Consider the following 27541-nt stretch of genomic DNA (forward strand, 5'->3'; position numbering starts at 1 on the left):
AATCCTTTGGCAAATAAATTATGAACCACACAAATACAGCAAATGTTTTAAAATATACAAATAATGAATAGGTACTAATAAATGGATAAAATGTAAAATATATTTTAAATTTTGGGGTTTGAAAATCGATCTAATTTAACAAAAAAACACAAAATTTATATGTATATTTTGCAAGTATCAATGTTCGAAAAATTATATTTGCAAATAATACAATATCATAGAAAAAAAGGCGTCAGCGATGGCTATGAAATAAAGATCGCTGTCATTTTATATGTAAAATTATTCTAAAATTTTTGATTTTCTTGGTATTTAGGTTCGGGAAAAACGCTGATTAAGTTTTTATTTGGTTTTTCATTATTTTTATTTGGTAAAAAAAAACGTTTCGGGTAACATTATAGCCTTCATCAGTGTTGTGTCATATGAAAAAAATAGTGTCGAATATAATCCAAAAAATTACATATAAAATATTCACACCACACACCACATAATGTTTACTACAATTAATAAACTAATATAAACTTGTCAAAAGATGACCACATGTTTTTTTTAAATTATTTAACACTAAAACTATCTACATTGACTATGGAGTGCGATTTCGGCCATAGTCAAGTGAGGCTGTTCTATTAGAGACGGCATTGCGTCAGCATGGCCACAAGTTGCTAACCTAATAAAATTAACACTAGAAAAGCCCGCGGGAACTGTCAAATTCAAAGTTATTTGCTTCACAGACTATACAAAATAAGTATCATACCATTAATAACAAAAAGGCTATCATATACAGCTGAGTATTGACAACTGATGATAGTTTTGGCGAGGTCAAGCTCGAGACGTCATTTACTTGGTCCGGAGTCTTCTTTATTTTTTTTAATTTCGCTTACTGCTAATTGGCCCTAAGAAAGTTATTTAAAAAAAATTGTGTGCGCATGATGTGAAACTTCTTCTTACTTCCGTCTGTCTGTCTGTCCGTCTGAAGACCCATAATTTAGAAAAATCCTGAAAATTCGCTCCATTTAGAGGTATCAGTTCGAAACGCCGAGGGCGTTATCCTGTAGCCCCTCCCCAATTATACCGAAATCGACCTACATTTTTCTTCAATATCAAATTGTTAGTCCCACCCTGATTAAAATGCAAACGAAACGTCGTATCCAACTTTGCAGGGTGGGACTGTGTGCACTAGAGATGAGCAAAACTGCGATTCTCCATTCGCAATTGAAACTGCGATTGCGATTTTTAAATCGCAGCGACTGTAACCTGCGATTGCGATTTTCATATTTAAATATTGTACTAGGTATATCATTGTCTGCGTATGTCTGCGTATATCTGTTACGGTTAAGGTACGATGTCCGGTTAATGTCGACATTAACATGTTAATGTTTGGGTTAGGTTATGTTTTTGGTTGTTTTGTTGCGTGTTATTCTCGAGATTAACCGGGTAATGTCGACATTAACCCGACATCGGACTTTAACCGTAACATATCTATAACTCAACTATGATTTTATACGTTCTGTAGCATCCCTGTGACGTAGTTGCAGCTTCGCTCCTATTGGTCAAAAAGTTACGAGGCAACCTGTTTAATATAGTAGCCTTGTCGTACACGGTCAAGTTGGCTTTGGTCCAATATATCGTCCTACCAAATTTCATTTAAATCGGACGATTTTTTTAATTGATTCATTGATGATGGGGTTACGTAGTGCACGAAACGTTGTCAAAATATCAAGAAAAGATCTACATTTCTGGTTTGAACCGCCTATATCACATACAGCCCGTGTTAGGACGCTCTGTCGTAACCTCCAATCGTTACCACTTTTCTTGTCGCGTCTCGTGTGTCACAGCCTTCAATTTTTATCCCATCGCGCGTAAAGAAGTTTCACTTCAAAAATAATTATTTGGAAATATATTTGTGTGTCTGGAAAACGTCTATCCTTCTTTAATCTTTGTGTAATTAGTGTTTATTATTGTGTAAAGTTTTATGTCAATTTTTAGTAAACGGCGTCTAGTGATTGACCACGCTAAAATTATCATCGACTGTCATTCCCCAGCCATCTTTGACGCTGTTTTTTTTGGATCAAACGGTACTTCTTATCTTTCTCTTAAATAAAACTTTTTCTTAAAAACTCTCTCTTAAAAAACAAAATAAATAAATAAATGCCTTTATTGTCAAAAAATTCTTTCCTAAAAAAAGAACTGGTAAATGAGTTACCTGTACTCCTATAAAAATAATCAGTCCAAAAGTGAGCGCTACGAAGACGAAATTTGGTCTGGCACCTTCGGCGGTACTCTGCATTATCACCACCGATCCGCATCCGAAGAAATTCAACAGGAAATTGCCCAAAAATTCGGCAAGGAGAGCTTTCAACAGTTGGCTGACCGCCTTTGATGACGAAACGTCGTTTAGGCCCAAAACTTCCTTAGCATTGCCCATTGTGTACGATCACAAACCTGTAAATACGGAAATATATTATTAGATTATTACAAAGAATATATCTAGCTAGAAAGATTATTATTCTTAATTGTAAAGCCAAATATGACAGTCAAATTGACATTATGTAGTTTGATTCAAAGGTTTGATTGTTGGTTTTGCAACAATAAAAGAACTATTTGAAATATTAAGTGTTATAGGTATTTTACGTTTTTCATCTGTCCCACGAGAGAATATACAGGGTATATAGAAAGGGCGATTTTCACAAATCTATGGGTGTATTACCTTGGTTATGGTTTTATGTTCCGTCGGTTTCCTGAAAGTTTTCTTATTACGGAACACAGTTCCTGAAAAATTCGGTTATAACTGTCACCAAACTAACCAGCGCAGCGTGAGAAGGCTGGTTTTTCTAGTTTTGTTTGTCAATCCATGTCATTTATGTGACAGAAATCAAGCAAATATTGGAAGTTCGAGTGAAATTTTCTTTTAATTTCTAAAATGTATTATAATATTTTGTATTTACATCCAAAAGCAATGGAGGTAGGCAGTAAAGGTAAATACATTTCATTAACTAAACAGAATGATTTTTTAGAACCATTTAAACTTATCATGCAGTCATTGTTTCTTAAAGTCAGTAGCATTTAAAGAAAACATGAAAAACAAGACAACAAGTAATCATGAATGTTTTGTAAGCCATAAAAATATAAATATTGATTAGATTTGTTTATTTATTATTGATCGTTTTAATATTGGAGCTGCAAATCTTCACTTGAGCTATTTAACGAGTTTAACAGTTTATTAATAAAGTACTTTTCAATAATAAACTCCATTGAAAAGAAGAAGCAAACGTAAAAGCAGAGAATATATATATATATATATATATATATATATATATATATATATATATATATATATATATATATATATATATATATATATATATATATATATATATATATATATATATATATATACGAGAAATATGCTTGACTAAATCTGCTTGGTATAGAGATGCAAAATATCACTTTCCGGTTTTGTAAAGTGTTCTATGCTATGATTGTCATTAAACGATTTTAATATGGAAGGATAATATAAAATGTTCTTTAAATGAAAGAAAAAGCTTAGAAAATCCTTCTAATAATGGAACGAATTCACGAAGAATTCGACGAACAATAAAAAATTGCCAAGAACAATTTACGTTTGAAATAAAATGGCGTGTGTCATTATGATATACAGGGTATTTAAAAAAATGTGCAAACATAGGTTCGATTCTGTTTTGTTTCGTAGCTACAGGGGGTTAGGGTTAAAGTGCTCATCTTTTTTCGATTCATTATAATTTTCTTCCAAGTGATTTTAGTGATTCAAATGAAATTTTGAGGGTAAAAGTTATTAAAAGTGCTAATTATTTTAATGCTAAAAAAGTGTCGACAGATTCATCAGGGACGTGCATATGGGTTATCACTGGAATATTTTACTGAACTTTTTTTATCTTGTCAGCAAAATTGTGTAGGCCTACTGTATCTATAAGGATAAAAGAAGTACCACCAGTAGTACTCTCCACTAGAGGTGTGTAGTTCGTGAACGAACTAGTTCCAATGAACTATTCCGACCCCGGAATGAAAGGAACTAGTTCTTGGTTTCTCAAAGAACTAGTTCCTCAGGACCTATTCCGGGATCGAGACTGTGACAGATATAATAATATGCGACGGCGATGGATCGGCCAGCGCGCGTAGCCCGATGGTAGGCAGGAGTGGGGAGTGCCAGTCGTCCGTTATCGGATCCGGACCTAGAAGAACTAAATAAAAGACCAGGAGCCAGGATCGATGCGCGATCGATGCTAGGCAGGAGTGGGGAGTGCCAGCCGTATGTTATCGGATCCGGACTTAAAGGAACTAGAGGAACTAAATAAAAGACTAGTTTACGTATGGATCAGCCAGCGCGATTGATGTTAGGCAGGTGTGGGGAGTGCCAGCCGTATGTTATCGGATCCTGACATAGAGGAACTAATTATAAGACTACTTCACGGGAATCTATTCAGTCGGCAGATCCGAGATATAATACAAGGCGACGACGATGGATTCGGCGTTGTCTATTGCCACGGCCGGCGTAATTACCACAGAAAATTGTCGTGGATACTGTTTTTGATTTTTAGTTAATATTTTACGGGAATGTTTCACTTTAGGTCCCTAAAATTAAGAAATATCTTATAAAACGAAGTAGATATTCTGAATTTTTGTGAGGAAAAATGCAATTTTTCGTAAAATTTTTGTAATATTTGCTCCAATTGATTTGTGATATAGTTTTTTAAACTCTGATTTGAGTTTCTTTTTTATTTTTTTTATCTGCAATAAAACTTACCTACATGTTTTTAGCATACACAATTATACGTCTCGTTATATCTCCGTACATTATAAAAATTATACAGATCATAACGTGAATAGTTCTGACTGACAACGAAACGCATTATCAAGCAAGGGGGATGTCAATGTTAGTAGGGAACTATTGTGAACTAAAGACCTAGTTCAAGGAACTATTCGTCTAGAGGAACTAGAACTAAGGAACTAGTTCCTCCCAAGGACTAGAATTCCCACCTCTACTCTCCACCCCAATGGAAAGTACCCTCTCCGGGCTGTTACAAAATTTTTCATAATCTCCATTCGCTTTGGCACTAAAATGTGTGTAAAAGTACCAAATTTCAGGAAAATTGGTTTACCAATATGTTCTTAAAAATAAACAAAATATACTATCTTTATTTAACCTTTCGAGCGCTGTAATTTCTTCGGGAGGCTTTTTAGAGCATATGTTCATAGGAACTTTTTGTATTATTTTATCTGTAGAATCACCCACTAAAGTTAGATACACTATTTTTTGACACACTGTATATTATGGCTTTGAAAGTGCATTTGATTATTTGTATTCATTTATAATATTTGCACGAAAGCATTGTTAATGGTAAGGAGATTGTTTCTCAGATGCATAAAAATATCTTATTATTAAAATTCCCGTAGCATATGATGAGTTTTTTGTAGTAAACATAAAATCTACATCGTAAAATTGTCACATTTGTATGGAATATAGAAAACATATTGAAAGTAATACTACCTACTAAAACTATTTTATTGTTTCTCTTTTTTATGACCGTGGTGTATTAAATAAATCGTAAATAAATGAATAAATCGTCCTATTGCTGCCAATGGTCACTACCCAACATTTGTTCGAATAACCTGAAAATTCAATCGGTCGGTGGTCCGAACTGTATTCCGGAAACTTTGGCGGCATATTCTGCAGATAAAAATAACTAAAAAAGTTTGTATAAATGTATGTCCTAAAATTATTAGTTTCGGGGATACAGGGTGTAAAAGTTTCATTTTTATTTCGATTTTTTTCAAATAATTTCTGAAGTAACATTAATATTTGGATGAAAATTGGTGTCTGATCAAAATTTGATTTTGATGTCAATATGACTCATATTTGTAGGAGGCGCCACTTACACATGCTTTAACTTTAACTGTTTTGAAGAGTTAATAACTTTTCGTCCGTACCTGTATAAAACTACTGAGTGAAAAAATATACATTTCCGTGATTTTTGACGTAAAGAATGTCCCTTAGTAAAAATCGCTACGAGCAACCGTTCTCAAGATATGTAGGATGGAAATAGTCAATACATGTCATTATTGACAAAAAATAAAATTATGTTTATCTATCTACTCAATATAATATTATTATATTGAGTAGATAGTTATTTGACTGAAATGGGAAATTTGGAAAATTTTAATTTTTTTAAATTAATCATAAATTTTTCTTCGAAAAAATGATGATAAAACAGTTTTTGTGGAACCTTTGACACAAAAACATTTCAAATTGATGATCGGTCTAATAATTACACATTTAGTCGACATGTTTAATTTATGTCAATGATGACAGGTATTGATAATTTCGATTTCAAATATCTCGAGAACCATTACGCGTAGCGATTTTTACCAAAAGACCTTTTTTACGTAAAAAGAGTCGTAAATGCATATTTTTTTTACTCAGTAGTCTTATACAGGTACGGACAAAAAGTTGTTACTCTTCAAACCAGTTAAAAAACATGTAGGTGGCGCGCTCTACAAGTAGGAGCGCTCTACAAGTCATATTGACATCAAAATCAAATTTCTCATGTCAAAAAACTCCCAGACACCAATTTTCACTTATAATATCTCAAGAGCTTAAATTATTTTCGGAAATTTTTTTGAGGGCACGAATATTTTGAAAATCATCCCGAGTCGAAGACGAGGGATAATTTTCCTAAAATATTCGTGCCCGAAAGAAAATTTCCAGGAATAATTTAAGCTTGCGTGGTATTCGGTAAGAAAATTTCACACCTAAATTTGAAAAAAAAAATATTAATCCAACATGACATTTTAAAATAATTTCAATTTGTTAATAATATTAACAAATATTATTATATTTTTAATTAGTTACATCAAATGCTAAAACTCAAATGGGTAATATTTCAATATATAGACATTGTAGTTCATTCACATTATGATTGTAGATCTTATGTTTACCTTTTCAACTGTCAAAAAATTTCCACTAAAGTTTCGTGGCGCCTCGAAAAAATTTCCGGAAATTTTTTCAGTTGCCATGGTAACTAGTCAACATTAAAGCATGTTATTGGTTGAAAAGTAGAGGTGTGAAATTTTCATCCAAATATTATTATTACTTCAGGAATCATTTGGAAAAAATCAAAATAAAAATGAAACTTCTACACCTTGTTCAGAAACTAAGCATTTTAGGACATACATTTATACGAACTTTTTTACTTATTTTTATCTGCAGAATATGCTGCCGAAGTTTCCAGAATACAGTTCGGACCACCCTCTGTATTGAAGCCGAGAATCTATTGAAAAATTTATTAACTACGATTTCTGGCCATTTATGCTGGATTTTAATACCGAATACTTAGTCACTAACAAAAACTTTATGCAATGCAATAATCTTTAGACGCATTTTTCTCGGAAGTAATAAAAAGTAAGTTAGTGAGTTTTGGCACCAATGGGACGAAATAATAGTTTATTGTCCAACAGACATAACTCAAATAAAAGACAATTAAACAAATATAAATTCAAAAATACACACCAATATACACAATAAATATTTCTTAAAAAAATTAAATAACACATTTCAAACATCGCAAATTTATGTAAATTTATATAGAGGACTGTCGAACAAAAGAATATGAACTTCCACTAGCCATAGCCTTTATAGACTTTGAGAAGGCTTTCGACTCGACATGTCCTGAGGCAATAATAGAAGCCCTAGCGAAACAAGGTATTGACAGACCTTATATAGAGACTCTAGCCAATATAAAACAAATAGTAAAGAAGTCAAAGCAAGTGTAATAATATATAAAACAACCTCAGAGTTCCCAACTGGCAAAGGAGTACGACAGGGAGACGCGATATCCCCAAAGCTGTTTACAGCAACATTAGAAGAAATCTTCCGTCAACTAGACTGGACCAACAAATGATTAAAAATAGATGGAGAATATCTTAACCATCTAAGATTGCCATTGATGCTGGACACGGGTGCTTCCGAAACCACCTCTATAAGATGCGGCGGGCAAGCTCTGAGTCATGTTTATTTTGTGGTGAAATAGACGATGTTGAACATGTATGTATGTCTATTGTCCCAGATGGAACGATGAGAGAGATAATTTTAAGAAGGAGAGTGGACTAGTTTTCACTGAAACGAACTTGATGAGAAGCCTTGAGGGAGGTGAATTATTATGAGAAACAGTAAACAAATGCATACATAATATACTAAGTAAAAAAGAAGAGGAACAACGCCACAGCCCCCCACGTCGAAGTAATGCGTAAGCGGTTTCGGCGTGGTGTGCTTAGTTGAACGAGGAGGGTTTTTTAGCCGGTAGGAATAATAATAATAATATAATAATAATAATAATTTATTCAAACAAACATGATATAATACAGTAACATTAATCTTTACGCTTCCCCTCGGAACTTGCTTTGAAAGACTCTCAGATAATATCCCGAGTCTTGAATAAAGCACCGTTTGATCCGAAGGAAAAAATATATAAATAAAAAATAATATAAAAAAAAACAAAAAAAGAGTATACATCTGAAAAATATCTAGAAATTTATAAATATAAAGAATTTTAATTTAACTTACCCTTTTTTGTTAATACAACATAAGCTAATATATGTATTTAATAAAATATCATACAAACCAAACCAAATATAGAAATATGCATTGGTAAAACATATAAACTATTTCTATTTCAATAATTACAACTAACAATATACCAGGACATACAAGTAAATAAACATGAAAAGGATATACATGTAGATAAAACCATTGAATCCGGCACTACCCAACTATGGGTGTCTTATGGAAGGTTTTTCCCTCCTCATCGAAAAAAAAAAATTCGCTGATGATATATGACCAGTAGTCCTGCATAAAAGAACTACAAGCACAAATTAATGAACTAAATACAGCCAGCAATAATGTGGATCTTAAAACGAATTTAGCAATGAGGAGCAGGAGCAGAGACCGTCCTCTAACTAGATGGCATGAGTATTTAAGACGTATCCACAGTAACTGGATGTAAAGAGGTCAAGATAGGGAGTTATGGAAGCAAACGAAGTAGGCTTACGTCCAGCAGTGGACTTTAGTGGTTGGTTGATGATGATGATGATGATGATGACTCTCCGTAAAGTTTTTCTCACAGTGCGGATTACAAAGCCAAGCATTTTCAATGATGCCTGCTTGGTCTCGCTATGTAGCTAAACGACTATATAAACTCTAAGGTCCTTTCTACACTCAGATGCAAAAAAAACGCAACGGAGAAATTTTTGGTCAAATTTAAAGTGTTATATTTTTGTTATTTTTAGCCCTATTTTTATGAGTTTTTTTAGCAAGCTGTATATAATTATATCAACTTTAATTCTTAAACTCAGTTTTTTATAAACTTTAGTATTCGGCATATTATACAGGGCTAATCGAGGGGTTGTTTTTTTACCCTAACTTTAAAACACCCTGTGCAATAATTTCGTGTGTAAATTTTCCTAAATTATAATTTAACGATCAGAACCATGACTCCTGAGCATTTTGTTTTTTGGTTCATGTCAATACATGCTTTGGTTAATTTTTAAGAGCGAAATGAACTGATCACGATCAATTTGCAATTTTTTCAATTATCATTTCTATTTGAAGTTATTTTCCGATATGATAAGCTGGCTTTGGTGATTATTGTGAACTCTTTAGTACTATGAACTGCCCATCATGTTCGACGTTTTGGACATGCTTGGCAGGAGGGTTAAAGGTCGCGAAGCGGTACCAACTTCATTAAATGAAATTCGCTTGGTTCTTAAAGAAGAATGGGAAAGCATAACATAATGTGATATATGCAGCCTCAATGACAGTATGAACGGACGTATGCAGGCAGTAATAGTAGCCAAGGGCAGCAATGCAAAGTATTAGGGTAATTTTTACAATTTCTTTTTCTGTCTGTATACGTGAATATTACACATGAGTCTTTAACGTTTTTTTAATTTAGTATAGAGCATCCGATGCTGCGTAATATGACGTTACGAAAATAGCTACCAAAACCATCTCGTCATATTAAAAAATTACATCAAAAAGTAATGATAATTGAAAAAATTGCAAATTGATCGTGATCAGTTCATTTCGCTCTTAAAAATTAACCAAAGCATGTATTGACATGAATCAAGAAACAAAAGGCTCTGGAGACATGGTTCTGACCGTAAAATTATATTTTAGGAAAATATACACACGAAATTATTGCACAGGGTGTTTTAAAGTTAGTAAACTGAGTTTACGAATTAAAGTAGATATAATGATAATATACAGCTTGCTAAAAAAATCATGAAAATAGGGCTAAAAATAACAAAAACATAACACTTCTAATTTGACTAAAAATTTCTCCGTTGCGTTTTTGTTGCATCTGCGGCTTTTTTGCATGAGATTCCTTTAAAACCATTTTATCCATCCTATAGTTAAACTGTAAATTTTGCTGTTTTAAAGAGATTGTTATTTTTTACATTTGGAAATATTTAGAGAAATTCTATTCTCCAATCAGACACCACATCGGCATTCTCATCTATTAGAATAAAGATCTAGAGCTTTGAACAGTTTTTCAGCTACTACTGTATTTTGCTTACATAATTTTAAAATGAACATTTTTTAATGGACCCTTTTTATCTGTATTTTTAATCGAAAACTGAACGCAGCCATGTCAGGAAGCGGAGAAAATGCCTCGTTGAAAAAAATATTCACGCTTCAGAAACTTCATAGATTACCCGGTGCATTTTATGGTATTATTATTTACGTAGCGTAAAATTTGACGTTGTTCTAAATGCATTTTTATTACTGAGCGTGTCACAAACAAAACAAAAAGAATAGGCATTCACACTTTTTGATGCTTTATTTTTTCATGAATTATGTATAGGTGTTTCTATATATTATGTGTATGTTAGCTTTCAATAGTGGCTGTACAAAATTAAACACAGCAGTTATATCCGTGACGGTAATTTAACTAAAATACTTTTAAGATAGGTATTATTAAATGATATTAAAACTGAATTTACTGCACTGTAGGTATATATGAACTTCTGATGAAATATCTTTTCTAAAAAGTCTTGTCAATATATACTAAGAAACTAAAGCTAGAGTAATGATGTATAAAACAACCCCAGAATTCCCAAGTGGCAAAGGAATACGGCATGAAGATGTTGTTGAAGATATCCCTAAAGCTGTTTACCGCTACACTAGAAGAAATCTTCGGTTAACTAGACAACAAAGAATTGAAAATAGATGGAAAATATCTTAACCATACGCTCATGATATAGTCCTAATTACTAATAACCCTGGAAAACTGCAAACACAACTTAATGAACTAAATACAGTCAGAAATAAAGTGGGTTTTAGCAAAAACTAAAGTGATGTACAACAAACTAGTGGAAAGAAAAGACTCTAATAAAAAAAAAGATTCTAATAAATAACACAACAATGGAAAGAGTAGAAGAATATATATCTCTGGGACAACTAATACACAGCTCGGGATCTTTACTAGCAAAAATCGACAGAAGAATTAAGTTAGCATGGAGTACTCACGGAAGAAACTCAATCATATTCACTCAATCAAACTCATCATTATACTATATACATATGCATGAGGAACCTGGACACTTAAAACGGACATTATAAGGAAACTGCAGGTCGCACAACGCTCAATGGAACGAAATATGCTGGGAATAACCAAGAGTTACCGTAAAAGAATAGATGGATATCATAAAGTGGATTTTAATCCATACCCAACTACTTACTCTAGACTTGTTTACAGCAACTTTGAAGAAGCAACTAATTTTTTGTACAACGCAATGGCAAAGATTAAGAATTACTCTTTGGCAATGCTACCCAAGTGGCGCAGTTTTATTTCCTTACCTTTTCCTTGAAAAATAAACTGGTTTATACGTAGTAATGTAAAATGTAGTGAGACAGTTCAAAAATGTTTTTCACTTCAATGATAAATGATAAAGAAAATAACAAAAGTCTCTGTAATATATTGTCCCAAGTTATTAACTTTGTTATAATAGATTGGTAAATAATACTATTTGGAATACACAGACAAAATTTGCTACATTCCGCAGTAAATTTATTCATAGGAAATAACACCTTCGCTGGTGTACCTATTTGAGTTAATAATATGTTATCAGTTTTAAAAAAGTTTGTGAAATAGAACAAACTTTCGAATATAATTGAGTTGCTAGTAATGTTCTAATTTTTAAGAAGAAAATTCAATATGTAAAAAATATTTATACATTAAACCGTTAACATACTTTATTTTTCGATGAGGAGCGAAAAATCTTCCAGAAGACACCCAAAGTTGGGTAGTGCCGGATTCCTACCGGCTAAAAAAAACCTCCTCATACTAGTTCAAGTATTTTACACATATTTACACACACAGAAATTCTACACCTAGGCATGTTCGGTCCTCCGGTATACCGGTACCAGGATCGGTACTTTTGAAATATTTCTGTATCGGTGTCGTCTTTTACAAAACCGGTATACCAGTTTTGGTATCGGTACCGGTACCGGAAGACCGGTTTGCGTACCGATACCGGAAATTCGTTATCGGAAGACGGAGTTTTCAATCGATACAGAAAAATAGGTTCATGATAATTAAAAAACCTGTATATATAACGATTTCGGTACCGGATTTTGTACAGAGCTGATTGTGTTTCCATACTCTAAGTACCGTATGATCGAATAAAAACGGTGTCAGCGATGGCTATGAAATGAAGATCGCTATCACTTTATATGTAAAATTATATGGAAAATGTCATCGATCGTCATTTCCAAGCCAACTGGTCGCCGTTTTTTTTCCAAACCAAAACCAAATCATACGGTATAAGCATATACATTAGGTTTGTATAAATAATGTATAGCATTTCCTTTCATATTTTATAATTTATTTTTTTATTAACAACGGTAATATAAGTAGAAAGTTTTGTTTTATAATATAAGTTCTTGTTTTGTATGTAATAAATATATCAAACTGTTATCTTGTTATATTATATTATCCTCATTATAGCTTAATTATTTCTTTCTGATAACAAAACTCACATAGAAATACAAGAATCATACAAAATTCTAACCTATTAAAGAAAAATGCCTTTCAAGGTTCAAGTGTGTTATTAAAAAATCAAAGATATTTTCCAACTAGATAAATAAAAAGAAAAAAAGACCTTCTCTTGCTTTATCTTTGAAATCCACTTTTTGTAGTGTAATGAAATATACTCTCAAGTGTAAATCCGACGGTTATATTATATAAAGTGCTTTATTTACAAATATTAACAAACAAGATCTTAACTTTTTTAATCCGTCAGATAAGGGGTTGTTCGTTAACACGGTTAATTATTATTATTGGGTGGTCGTATTAAAAAGTCACGGCTTCTCGAAGGCTACGAGGACAAAAACGTAAACAAATCCTCTGTAACAATTAAATTAATAATTATCTGATACATTTACATTTTTTTATACGGTATCAGCGGTATATGCCCACTGGCACAGCAACCCAAACTGTTATTTTGGTCTTTCCGATATTCCTGTTCATCCGGTATTCCGGTCCAACCGGTCTTCCGGTATACCGGTTAACTATCGGTCCCATCGACCTAATTCTTTCAACCGGTATACCGGTTGTAGGACCGGTACTTTGTGATACCAGATACCGGCACTGAAATCTTAAGACCGAACATTCCTACCTACACCATGATGTGGCGTTGTTTATCTTCTTTTCTACTAGTAAATTATTATATATCTGTTTGCTGTTTCCCATAATAATTTTCCTCCCTCAAGGCTTCTCATCATGTTCGTCTTAGTGAATAGTTTTGATAATGCTGCTAAAGTTTTTTTACGCTTTGAACATACTTAAGCGCTTGTTAACATACTCAAGTTACTTTATAACTATAGGATTTTTAATTTTCGGGATCGATAATTTTCGGATTATAACCTAACCTAACCAAGCCGAATCATTTTAGATTGGGCATTTAAATTCTTCGAGATTTTCAAGATCCCTGGATTTAATATCGGGATTTCGGGATTAAACATGCCCAGGGATCCCGGTTCGGAAACCCTATTTATAACACTGCTATATTAGTATAACATACTAACACGGTAGTTTTGATCATTTGCTGATAATGACACGGTCAGAGAAACGCGCGACCAGTGTTAAAAGTAGAATGACTTGGTGAATTATGGTGAATTAGTGTGTTATTCTATTGTTATAACACCAAAAGTTTCAACTACAAGTGTATTTTACTATTATACCACTCTGTATTCAACGTTAAGGACTCTATAAAGATGAATTATGATATTTACATTAACTTTTTAGATGCCTGCGATGTAAGCGATGTTTGAATACGACAATTTATGAAAATCATTATAATGGAAACCAAGAGGGCTATGACAAATTTACCACGGAATCTTTTGTTTCATTAATAATATTCATCTACTGCAAAAACCGCAACTTTCTATGTCCAATCATAAGCAAAAAACCATATAAAACGAATGAAAATGGGACATTCTGTATATGAAGAAATTAACATAAATGGTATTTTATTGTAATTTTACCCTAATCGTTCATTTCCAAGGCGAATTACAGCAACTCATTCATCTTTCTAGAATTTCTTCGATGACATAAGATATAAAAAAATGGATTGGGTAAGAATCCCTATTTATTCACCAATCTTTTGTTTGAACTGCTTTAGTTCAGGTGTTTAGTACATAGAGACTGTGATTTAATTGTTTCTAGTAACTGATAATTATTGATCTGAGGTGAAATTAAAAAATAACCTAGATATTTCTATATAAAACAATTAAATTGAAGGCTACACGAATTTCCTTATTATTTTGCTTAAAACTTTTTTGTTTGGCTTTAAAACCATGTTTAATTAATATACAGCAGGATTTTTCTTATCTTGATTAAAATAAATTATCTCCGTTGTCTCATTGCTACAAATTTTATATAGCGCAAGTCTCAAATATGTTCAAAAATTGTTCAGGACCGGTAGATCTCCATAAAAGAAACATTACAGTTTTTAAATAAGTCCAAAATAATCGAGTTATTTTACTTTGAAAATTTGAAAAATAGAGATTTTTTGCTTAAATTTTGAGAACCACTGGATCTTCTCTCTTGTAAATTTAATTTAGTAACTACCTATGTTGCCATATTATCAAGAAATTATATTTTTTAACTAAAAACTAAAAAACTCATAGAACTCATGTTTCTGGGGTCAAAATATACCACCCTTAAAAATATTTGCACTTATTTAAAACTCACCCTGTATAGGAGTATAGAATATATATGTCCCAATCTTATTAGATAGAAGATTGTACCAAAAATATAAAGGATGTTACCAAAGAAAGCAAAGAGAAGACGTGTACCCTAGTTTTATTTAATGGTTAAAATAACATACCAGGTACGTTTCAAAAGTAGCTCACCTCTATAACTTTTTTATTTTTTTAGATAAAATAATGGGTAATAAGATATTCATGGGCAAATTTTCTAGTGAGTCAAGGTGCCGCCTAAGGGGTAGCTTGGGGTGGTTCAAAAAATACGTCATATGTATTCCCCCTCGATATTATAGAAACGGTATTTTTTAGGTATCTTTTTTGGTTTAAAAATTATAGCCATTGTAAGTTTTCAGCAGCCCACCCTGTATAATATAAATTAGGGTTGGTTGACGTATTCAATTGGTTTTGGTCACTTTCTGTTTCACCGGAAATGACTACAACTTTTGACTTTTAAATGGCACCTTCGGTATTTTTTTACTTTATTCGATATAAAATGACATTCTGAATAGAATGACATATCATACGTCAATTTTTGACATTCTCGCTTAATAAACAATTGTATTTTAAATTTCAATCTATAGTGTCATGACTGTGTTAAAAACACTAATTTTTAATCAAGGAGCCTTGGAAAAATAGATTGGATAGTCTAATGTTTTTAGGGTCTTATCCTGGCCAGTTAGAAAATGCTCAAATCGTATTTTTAATCGTATCTAATTTTTATCAAATAGAACGATGGTGGCTCATTAGCATATTTGGAAAAGGCATTTTTCTACGAATAATTTGATACCACACACTTGGTATTTCGAGTCAAATTTTCGTTATGAACTGCAAGTTATAATTTAAAATAAACCATATGCGAAAACGTCAAAAGTTGACATATGATATGTCATTCTATTGAGAGTGTTATTTTCTATAAAATAAAGTAAAAAAATACCGAGGGTGTCATTTAAAAATCAAAAGTTGTAGTCATTTCCGGTAAAACAGGAAGTGACCAAAAACAATTGAATACGTCAATAAATCCTAATTTATGTTATATACTAACATATCAAATTTCTTTTTTTTTTACCTGAAAAAATAAAAAAGTTATAGGGGTGAGCCACTTTTGAAATGCACCCGGTATATGCACAGATAACATAGTAATCACGGTAGTAATTTAGTAATGGATTATACGTTATCTGTGATGAGATCTTATAAATTTATGTATGGGAAAAATTGCCTTGCGAGACTTAGTATTTTTTACATTTTATATTTGTGGTGCCAATATTAATCTTCTAAAGTTTTTGGTTTGTTTTCTATACAAACGTGTAGACATTATTTGTTATGATAATATTTGCTAAATAAATTATTGCATGATTTGTTAACACTTGCTTTGTTTTTAAATTATTTTGATTTCCAATAACAAAATGTTTTACGAAGATGCTCTTAATATAATTAGATCATCTGCTTTTGTTTTAAATTATTAGTGAAATTATATAGCTTTTAGAGTGTTAAAATATATTTTACGTTTTATAGCATCTGCAGAATATTCCAATAACTACAACAATAATATTTCTTTTGCCCTGTTTAATGGAAAAAAATATTATAGTACAATACTTTATATTTCAGATGTTTTACCTGTCAAGGTATTTTAACAGACATCAATGTAATTGTATAACATACTTTAGATTGTCGTATGTACAAATACGATTTTTCTAAAAGTAGGACAGATGCCATAAGGTGGCCTTATTTAGGAAAAAAACGCGTTAAGTGTCTGTCGTACTTTACGTTTTATTTAATATCATAGCTTATCTTAATGCAAAAAAAAATATTTGTTGGAACATATACAATATGTCGCCCGATTGTCTTTACAAGAGGAAAAACTTTTTTATTATTGACAATTTGAGAAAAATGCATTCTTCATAAAAAAATTTTACTTGTTTTTTTAATTAATAAAATTTATTAATTAAAGACTTAAGTAATAAATATATAAAATCATTAAATATGTAAAGTTATATGTATATTTTTCTTAACTGTATGATCGTCTTGTTTATTTTTATTTCACTTTTTGGCAGCTCAGGTAAAAGCTTAAGTCCTAAAGGGCCGTTTAGGCTCTTAGTTAATTTAGGCACAGTTGGTTCTTAGTTAATTTAGGCAGACTGTTTAGACAGACTCTTAGTTAATTTAGGCACAACCAAACTGAGGTGATGGTGAGGTGAACTGAAACCGCGAGAGGGGGGGCTATGACTGATATTTATGTTTTGCATAGTAGCGATTAAATGAAGCATGAACGTCACATTTGATATTTTGTAATTTAGTGACGACATGTTTGAAAATGCTAGAATCTCCACAACTGTATATAAATTACTAGCGTGTACCCGCGATTTCGTTCGTGTCGAATTAATCATTTGTAATGGTGATGATAAAGCAAAGCAAGAATTTCCATTAACATACAAACTGGATAAAATTTTCTCACATTTATGTCAGCATGAGAAAAACAATATGGCGATATTATTATATAACTTGGTAATATCTGAGGGGTAGTTTCATCTCGTTGGAATTTGACTTTCGAAAATCCGTTCCCAAAAATGAGCTTTTTACGTCAAGCAGTTTAAGCAGAATCGTGGTTAATCAATTACCCAACATTTTGGAATCCCCTGTATAGTTTTTTAAAAAAATTCAAAATATGTAAAAAACAAAATAAATTATGCGTGTCCAAACGTTTTCCAGAAAGACTAACCATTTTTTAAATAACAAATATAGTAATATTTGAGGGGCGTTTTCACCCTTTTGGAATTTGAGTTTCGAGAAACCCCTCCTTATCGAACTTCAATTACAGTCAATCCGTTTGCCGAAAATCAGCTTTAAACGTCAAGCAGTTTAAGCAGAATCGTGATTACTCAATGGTATTTTATGAAACCTGTATAAATTTTTAAAAAATCTTAAAATATGTAAAACAACAAAATAAAATATACGTGTTTAAGAGTTTTTCCGAAAAACTCACCGGTTTTTAAATAAAAATATTCTAATATTTGAGAGGTGGTTTCACTGCTTTAGAATTTGCGTTTCGAAAAATCCCTTCTTATCGAACTTCTACACCCGAAAGTCAATCCGTTTTCCAAAAATCAGCTTTTTACGTCAAGCGCTTTAAGCAGGATCGTGATTAATCAATAACCAGATTTTTCGAAACACCCTGTACACATTTTTAAAAAATTTTAAAATATGTAAAAAACAAAATAAAATTACGTGTTTAAGCGTTTTTTCTGAAACTTGACCGTTTTTTAAATAAAAAATATTGTAATATTTAAGGTGTGGTTTCACCCCCTTGGAAATGGAATTTCTAAAAATTCCTTCTGTCAAAGTCAGAATCAGTCAGAATCTTCAAAAATTATAAAGTCTTTCAAAATTTAAACCGCTCTAATTGAAAAAATACCGAAAAGTGTTCATTTTCAAAGTATTTATTGCTATCTTGTAAGCTTAATTTAAATTTTATTTACTCAAACCCGTGATAATTGTGAAAAAGTGGCATTATAAACTTAAAAAGCTGTGCTGTGAACTGTAAACTGCAAAAACCATCTTGGATCGTGGTTTAACGTTGGATTCCAATGTTTCATAGGTATTTCATACAGGTCCTTATATAAAATAAAGTTTCTTGTATGCAACATACAGTATTTCATTTATAAAATTAAAAGAAAATAATAATAAATTTGAATACATAATATTTGGCGACATAATTCTGGAAAAAGCTCAAATATTATCAAAAGCTTTGGGTCGCGACCGTTGCAAGAATAACTCCAAATAGTGTTTACATTCTCCTTATGGGCACTTTCCAATCTAAACTTGTTTCATTGATCTACGAAGATAGCTTAATATTGGTGCAGTTTGGTTTATGCCTATTATGCCTAATATTATTCCTAAACAGTTTGCTCAAATTAACGAGTCTAAACGGCCCTTAAAGTTACACTCAAAGTTTAATACCTCCAATAGGTAAGGCTTCAGGTATCGCACTAAATCTTTGTGAAATCTCTCTCTCTGAATATATTTGCAAAATAAAATAGTGACATTAATTTATTGACTCCCGTGTAGTTTAGAATTTCCGATAGCTGAATAAACAAAATCTGGTGCCACTAGATTTCTTTCTTGGCGCCAATACGATTTCGCACGTGATCTTGATATTGTATTAGATAAATATGGCGATTTATTTTTGGACTAAAACTCATAATTTTCCCAAAAAAGACATATTATAACCCTGAACGAATTAAACAAGCAACTCATATTTTAATTTACCTTAATATACAATCTTATACAAGTCATTTTTTTAAATGATTTCATAATTCTTGCCTCGATTTTTGCTTTATTTATAATGCAAAAATGACAAACATCAAACACGTGTAGGCGTTTATTATCTTATTACTATCTCCCTTGACAGCTTATGTATATACATTTTTTTAGTGTTATATATTTTGTTTACGTATATGTACAGTAGGTAAACATGTTAATATTAGTAACTAAATATTATGCAATAAATTTTACTTTCCTTATCTAACTCTTGCGTCTTTTTGTAATTAATTAAATGGCACAGCATACAAATAGAAAAATCTATTTTTGCCGCAGTTAATTGTTTTTTGATAATGTAATGAAAATGAATAAAATAGTACCTAAATGATAAAATTACTCAAATACCTCAAAAATTGATTATTAAAAATTTCTTCCTTCAACCTATGCTCTGGAACGTACTCTATGATGAACTACTGAGGATACAAATGCCAGATGAAACAACTTTAGTTGCTTTTGCAGATGACCTTGCCATTGTATCATGTGCAAAGGATGAAGATGTACTGATGAACACCGTCAACTTGGCAATCCAAAGAGTTGTAAACTGGATGGAGAATAATCTGTTGACCGTAGCTTCATATAAAACTGAAGCAGTATTGCTGACCAGAAAAAGAAAAATATCCCCGGTGCAGTTTTATATACAAGGAACTGTAATTTACCCAAGTAATTCTTTGAAATACTTAGGAGTGTGGCTGGATACCAAATTGAATTTTGCGGACCATATTAATAAAACCATCACCAAGGCCGAGAAAACTGTCACCGCTTTAGCCTTACTCATGCCAAATGTAGGAGGTGCTAGAGCATCCAAAAGAAGAGTACTTGCTAGTGTTGTACACTCGCAGCTGTTGTATGCTGCACCGGTATGGCATAAAGTCACAAACAATCGCAAGCTAATGCAAATACTACGCAGAATACAACGCATTATGTCTATTAGGGTATGAGGGTATGCAGCACATACAAAACTGTATCTGGAGAGGCTATTGGAGTTATAGCTGAAATAGCGCCTATTGATCTGCTGAACGATATGATAGATACCATGGTATAGATAAAAATCTAGCAAGGACAAAACTTCTCCAACAGAGAAATGGAATAACGGAATATATGGCAGATGGACTAACAGGTTAATACCCGACATACAACTATGGTTGAACAGACAATATGGAGAAGTCGATTACCTCATGAGTCAAGCATTGTCTGGCCATGGGTGTTTTAGAAAATATTTATACGATCATCGTAGGATTGATAGTGCATCATGTATCTACTGTGGTCAAGATGATGATGTTCAACATACACTATTTGCGTGTGAACGATGGCAGGTCCTGAGGGAAGAATTCCGTACAGAAACCGGCATAGACTTTGACTTACCCGCATTTATGATGTACCTATTTAAAGGGGAAGTACAATGGAAGCTAGTATATCGGATAGTCCGAAATATAATAAGTTGTAAAGAGATGGAAGAGAGACAACGAACATCATAAATCTATAGACACCCTTTGCACTGAAGCAATGTGAGAGCGGATTCCAGTGTAAAGTGGTAGTTGGAGGAGGGTTTTTTTAGCCGGCACTACCCAACTGTGTGTATCTTATGCAAGATTTTTTCCCCCTCACCGGAAAAAAACCCAACATTAAACAACAATGGGTTTTAGTTCAAAGAGAGTATCTAAATATGTGAAGGAGGCATAATTAGAAATGGTTGAACATAGGCGTAACTACAGTGGTGCCCGGGGGTGCCGGGACCCCTCCAGGTACTGCTGCCCCCCCCCCCTTGAAAAAAGAGAAATCTTGAAATTATGACTCTTGGCTCCGTATTAATTTTTATTTGCTTGTGATGTAGTAAAAAAGACGTTTTCTAGTTATGTTTAGTTGATATTATTTTTTTGTGTGCAAAAAATGTATTAATTTTTATATTTTTAGAAAATTTGTAGGTATTTAAGTAATCTACGGGAACACGGTTTGATAATCAAGTATATGAAATTTATTGATAGAGAAAATCATGTAAAGGTTTCATTCAAAAAATGTGTTTTTTTAAAAAAAAAAAACCAGGCCCCCCATAGAATAAGTTGCTAGTTACGCTAATGTGGTTGAATAAGCTGAAAATGATGATTATGATAGATATAGTAACGAATATATTTATAAAAGCCATCTTAAGACCATTATGCAAACTATAAATCGTTAAGAAGTCATAATGTAGGTTTTTGTTTTGAATACGACTATTCTACAACACATCTTGTCTATGAATACAGACATAAATGTGTCTCTTTTCAACACCAAATATAAAGAAAGACTTAAGACAGAAGGGACCTTACCCATATCCATCTGGATGCGGGAAAAGACCACTTGAAGCCCGATTGAAAGAATATGAAAAGATAGTCCAAACTGACAAACTTTCTTATAAATACAAGTAATGAAATTCCGAAATGAATTTTCTGTTAATTGATATTCTTTGCTATCTATTTTAAAGATACTTAGGTAAGTTTATCTGTAATAAAAGTTTGGGAAGGGCGATCTGAAGTGATATTCTACTAAAAGGAATGTCAATATAACGCTATTTTTGTATATTTGCAATCGATAAATCTTAGTACAAGCAAACAAGTTATTGGTAAGAAAAATAACCCGTAAATTGATGTACTAAATTAATATTTATTCTGATATTCTTTTCCTTCGGTAGGTCGATATTTTTAATGATCATCTAACATTTCTGGAATTTTTTTCTTTATACACCCACCGCGCACCGGCACGAAAAACGGACACCTTAAAATTTTCCTGTATTTTATAGTTTTATATATTGTGTTCTAGTGGGCCGATTTTGATGATTTTTAAGAAATTTGTAGCTAAATTAATTGGCTTTTCCTAAATAAAAAATGAAGATTTTTATCTGTCAATTATACGAGGGAAAACAAAATGTTGATATTTTGGTGTAAGTTTGAAACACCCTGTGGAATATGTTAACAAAGTAAGGAATTTAAAAATAATTTTATTATTTAGGTACGTCTTTTCTGGATAGTTTGTTTATTTATTCATCTCAATAGCTGTATTTTTATTGGAGATATTCGCTTTTGAATAACACAGTGACGATTTTGACGCAATTTTAGCATTGATTTTGGGTTCTCATCAACACACTTATAAAATAGTGTTTATTGTTTTTATAATCTCACTGTCATTCAAAAGTCATATTATTATTGTGTATTGACGTTTACTATGGTAGAGACGGTTTTAAGTTCTGAAGTATCGGCTATTGCTGGTTTGATTGATCATAGTAGAGATAAACTTTTGGACTTAAAACCATATTTTCCAGAGTAATTGCCCAACAGACAATAATAATATGATTTTTCAAAGACAGTGACATTACCTAAATCATGAACAGCGATTGTAATGGATTTATGAGATTAAGACCATATCCTCCATATTAAAACCATATTTTCCAGAGTAATTGCCCAACAGACAATAATAATATGATTTTTCAAAGACAGTGACATTACCTAAATCATGAACAGCGATTATGATGGATTTATGAGATTAATCTTAATTTAAAATTGACAAACAATATATTTATTATATCATTTTTTAAAAAAGAGTTTTTCGTTTTATTTTTAATTTAATAACTAACTAGCTTTTTCCCGCGACTATAAAGGTGCGTATTCATTATCCGAACGAACGAACAAACGAACGAACGAATGTTCGCTAGTGGTATGGACGGGGACCGTACGATAGAACCGCACGAGAAGACCGGACGCGAATGCCTTTGATGTACCGATTAGAAACGGATGGTCGAGCGAACGAACGAACGAACGGCCGCATGCGTTCGGTCCCCATCTAAATATACCGCACTTTCATTCGTTCGTTCGTTCGTTCAAGGTGCCTTTACTCAACCTTTAAGGTGCGTATTCATTGAACTGTTACGTTTTTCGTCGGTTCCGTGTGGATAGAAAGTCACAATTTATTTAAACACTATTTATTTAACACTAATTAACAAAAACAATAACGATAAAAGACTTATAGAACTATTTACAAACGATTTATAACTAAGAATTTATTTTGAATTTTAGCGCGTCAACTGCACTGGTATATTTATAACTGCCCCCTGTAGGCCACGGCCGCCGGCTTTTATACCGGCAGGTAAAGAACTCTAGAATTGTCCATAGATCGTTAGGTGCGTAGAAGGTTTTCGAATGTTCTCGTATGTACTCGTCCATTCCAGTGGGACTCGATTCTTCTCGAACGAATGAATCATTGCGGTGTCTATGCGATGTTAAGGTCATCCGAGGGCGGGCCATATTGTGAGGTTAGGTCGAGTCCACACCGGCCCGCAACACTGCCCCCTTCTTAGGTACATGCTCGTCCCGAGATGTATACGGTGAATGAAGGTATTTGCAAAGCTGGCCCCTGGTACATTGCGAAGTCTGGTAGAAATAGCAGTCTACAGTTTTCTCTCCCGATCTCAGCTTTGGGTTGTAGCAGCAAACGAGGATCTCGATTCCCGTAAATCTGAACAAGACTTCAATCATGTTCCGGATTGTACGCCAACTCAAACCATCGAGTCCACACGCCAGCTTCGGAATGGCTAATCGTGCAATGTTGTTGTTTAGCAGGGCTTCTCTCAGTTCAATCAGGGTCTTCCATAGATTGAGATAAGTCGGCTTACTCGGGGACCATTCCTTGGTGACCAGGTAGAAGATGTGCCTTGCTTGACCATGTGCATTGTCGGTTAGCCTCAAGACGCTTCCAACCTCTGGATCCTGTCGGCGTAGTTCTCCGACACGCCCAAACTTCTCATTGAACGTCGCAGCGATTCCTCTGGACATCCGCAAATCTCGAGCCACACAATGAGCGAGCGAATAATCAGGAGGCACGGAAAAGAGGTCTCGTTGATCTTCTTTGGTTACACCATAGCGAGCCTTCTCACTGCTGTTGTATCGGGCCATGAAATCGTCAAAGGACATCTCCGAATCAGGGGGATCAAAGCTGCAGGTTCTCACGGTCCCAGCACGATCTTCTATTTCGCCTTGGTAGGGGCTCAAACGGTTGAAATGGACTACCCTCGGTTTTCCTTTTGGCAATTTTCTGATACGGTATACGACGTCATTAATTCTATCCATGACTTCGTATGGCCCTTCCCACGAGGATTGTAGCTTCGGAGATAACCCACGACGTCTCTGCGGGTTATATAGCCACACCAACTTCCCTGGTTGGTATCCTCCATGCTCAGCTTGAATGTCGTAGTGTTCCTTCATTCGGTCACTAGCACTTTGAATATTTAGGCGGACTCTCTGATGAATGTCGTCCATCCTTTGACGTAGTGTGTGGACATAATCTTCTCCGGCGACTTCTTCTCCCGGTCGGCAACCAAATTTCAGATCACAGGGTAGGCGCACTTCCCGTCCCATAACGATGCTGGCTGGAGTTTGCCCTGTAGATTCTTGGACGGATGAACGGTAGGCCAACAGGAACAGGTGAAGAAATTTGTCCCAGTCTCTTTGGTGGTCAGAGACTACTTTGGCCAGATAACGGTTGATAGTTCTGTTCATGCGTTCAACCATCCCATCGGATTGTGGATGTAGAGCAGTCGTCCTGGTCTTGCGGATGTTCAGGACTTCACAGACGCCTTGGAACAGATTGGACTCAAAGTTTCTTCCCTGATCTGAATGAAGCTCCATGGGAACACCAAACCTGCAGATCCATTCTTTAACAAGGGCATCAGCAATCGTGGACGCTTCTTGATTTGGCAACGCGTAGGCCTCGACCCATTTGCTGAAGTAATCCATTACTACCACAATGTATTTGTTGCCATCGTTCGTCTCCGGGAAAGGACCAGCCACGTCGATCGCTATTCGTTCGAAGGGACTACCAACATTGTACTGGCGCATAGGGGCTTTACCACGCTTTTGTGGCCCATTAATGGCTGCGCAAATGTCACATTTCTTACACCAGGCCCTCACATCTTCTTTGCAGTTCACCCAGTAGAACCGTTCACGCAGCTTGCCAAGTGTCTTGGTAACACCAAGATGTCTCCGCTGGTTCCATTGTGAACTTCCTCCAAGACTTCTGGGACCCTCTTCTTTGGAATGACGATCTGCCTTCTCTCTTCTTGTCCCTCCGGTCTCTCGATCACACGGCGAAGTAGTCCGTTATCTATTACCAAGGAATTCCACTGGGCCCAGTACGACTTTACGTTCGGCGAATATCTGCAAACTTCTTCCCACGTTGGTCTTTGGCCTGTGTTTTCCAGTTAATTACTAAACCTAATTCTGGGTCACTGGTTTGGTCATTTGCAAGATCTTCGGGTTGCCAACTATCATTAACCACAGTTGTTCTTAGGAGTTTCACTTCTTTCTCTTCTGCTCGGGAACAATGCTTACAGTCCTTAGCGCAAGGTCTTCTGGAAAGTGCGTCGGCATTCCAATGGATTGCCCCAGCTCGATGTTCTGTGTCGAAGTCAAATTCTTGTAATTGTTCAATCCATCTAGCTACCTGCCCTTCAGGATTCTTAAACTGCAACACCCATTTCAAAGCAGCATGGTCTGTTCTTAACAAGAACTTTCTTCCATAGAGATACTTGTAGAAGTGTTCCACTGCTTTAACTACTGCTAGTAATTCTCGTCTGGTTACACAGTAGTTCCTTTCCGGTTTTGACAAGGTCTTACTAAAATATCCAATGACTTTTTCTTGACCATCCTGGATCTGAGACAGAATAGCGCCTAACGCAACATTGCTAGCGTCGATATCCAATATAAAGTTTCCGTTGCCAAGAGGGTAGCTAAGTATGGGCGCACTAGTCAGGTCCTTCTTCAATTTTCGGAATGCCTCGTCAGAATCTGAGTCCCAAGAGAAACGCCTCTCGCCTTCGGTAAGTCTGGTCAATGGTTTTGCGATGGTGGCGAAACCCTGTACATAGCGGCGATAATATGTGCATAGTCCCAAAAAGCTTCGTAGTTCATGTTTATCTTTAGGTATTGGCCACTCTTCCACTGTCTTGGTCTTCTGTAGATCTACCGCAACTCCTTGGGAGGAGACTACATGTCCCAAGTTTCAAACCAGAGCTCCCTAGTCGCTTGAAAACTTCTTCCAAATTCTTCAGATGATCGTCAAAGGATTTCCCAACCACTATGATGTCATCCAGGTACACTAAACAGGTAGTCCAGGATAGACCCTTTAACACAGACTCCATTAGTCTCTCAAAGGTAGCTGGCGCGTTGCACAATCCAAAAGGCATGACGGTAAATTGCCACAGTCCGGTGCCCACCGAGAACGCTGTCTTCTCTCTGTCTTTCGGCGCCATGTGACTTGCCAATATCCACTCTTCAGATCTAACGTAGAGAATATCGTTGACCCCGCCAATGTGTCTAGAGTATCGTCTATCCTCGGCAGGGGATAGCTATCCTTCTTGGTAACATTATTGAGCTGCCGATAATCAACACAGAACCTGGTGGTACCGTCTTTCTTCTTTACTAGTACTACCGGCGATGTCCACGGGCTGTTAGATGGTTCGATGACACCCTCTTCTTTCATTTCTCGAAGGATTTTGTCAGCTTCTTCACGTTTGGCGAGCGGAAGTCTTCTCGGATTTTGTTTGATTGGTCGTGCATCTCCGGTGTCAATTTTATGTTGTACTAAATTGGTACGACCTCTATCTCCTGCTTCTCCTTTATCAAACACGTCTTGATACTTGATTATTAGGTTTCTCAATTTTCTACTATTTTCGGGAGATAATCCTTTAACGTTTACTAACTCCTTCACCATTTTGTCCGGAATTTTTGAAGTCGAAACTTTGGAGGCTTCCACGCTTCGAATGACTGAGGAGCCGAACAACAGTACCCTAAAAGGGTTCCCTTCTTCAAGGATACAGAATAATAATTTGTGTTCATTACTCTCGCCGGTACAGTTTTCTTCGCTCGTAGCAGGGCTTTTCCAACAGCGATCCCCCGTCCTATTTCG

At 34.3% G+C, this 27541-nt stretch overlaps 1 protein-coding gene across 2 annotated transcripts in view; it reads right to left on the reverse strand.

Annotated features, from left to right (window-relative positions):
* The window catches only part of LOC115884570 (aquaporin AQPAe.a), a 60944-nt gene that overhangs the window by 11156 nt on the left and 22247 nt on the right, over positions 1-27541 (reverse strand). For both annotated transcript variants that reach the window (XM_030903192.1, XM_030903190.1), the window contains exon 2: positions 2201-2439. In XM_030903192.1, coding sequence (XP_030759052.1) covers positions 2201-2422 — 222 coding nt within the window. In that variant the 5' untranslated portion in view covers positions 2423-2439. The remainder of the gene's footprint in view (positions 1-2200; positions 2440-27541) is intronic.

This window comes from Sitophilus oryzae, unplaced genomic scaffold (genome assembly GCF_002938485.1).
Source record: "Sitophilus oryzae breed Bouriz unplaced genomic scaffold, Soryzae_2.0 scaffold_302_pilon_pilon, whole genome shotgun sequence".
Lineage (NCBI taxonomy): Eukaryota > Metazoa > Arthropoda > Insecta > Coleoptera > Curculionidae > Sitophilus > Sitophilus oryzae.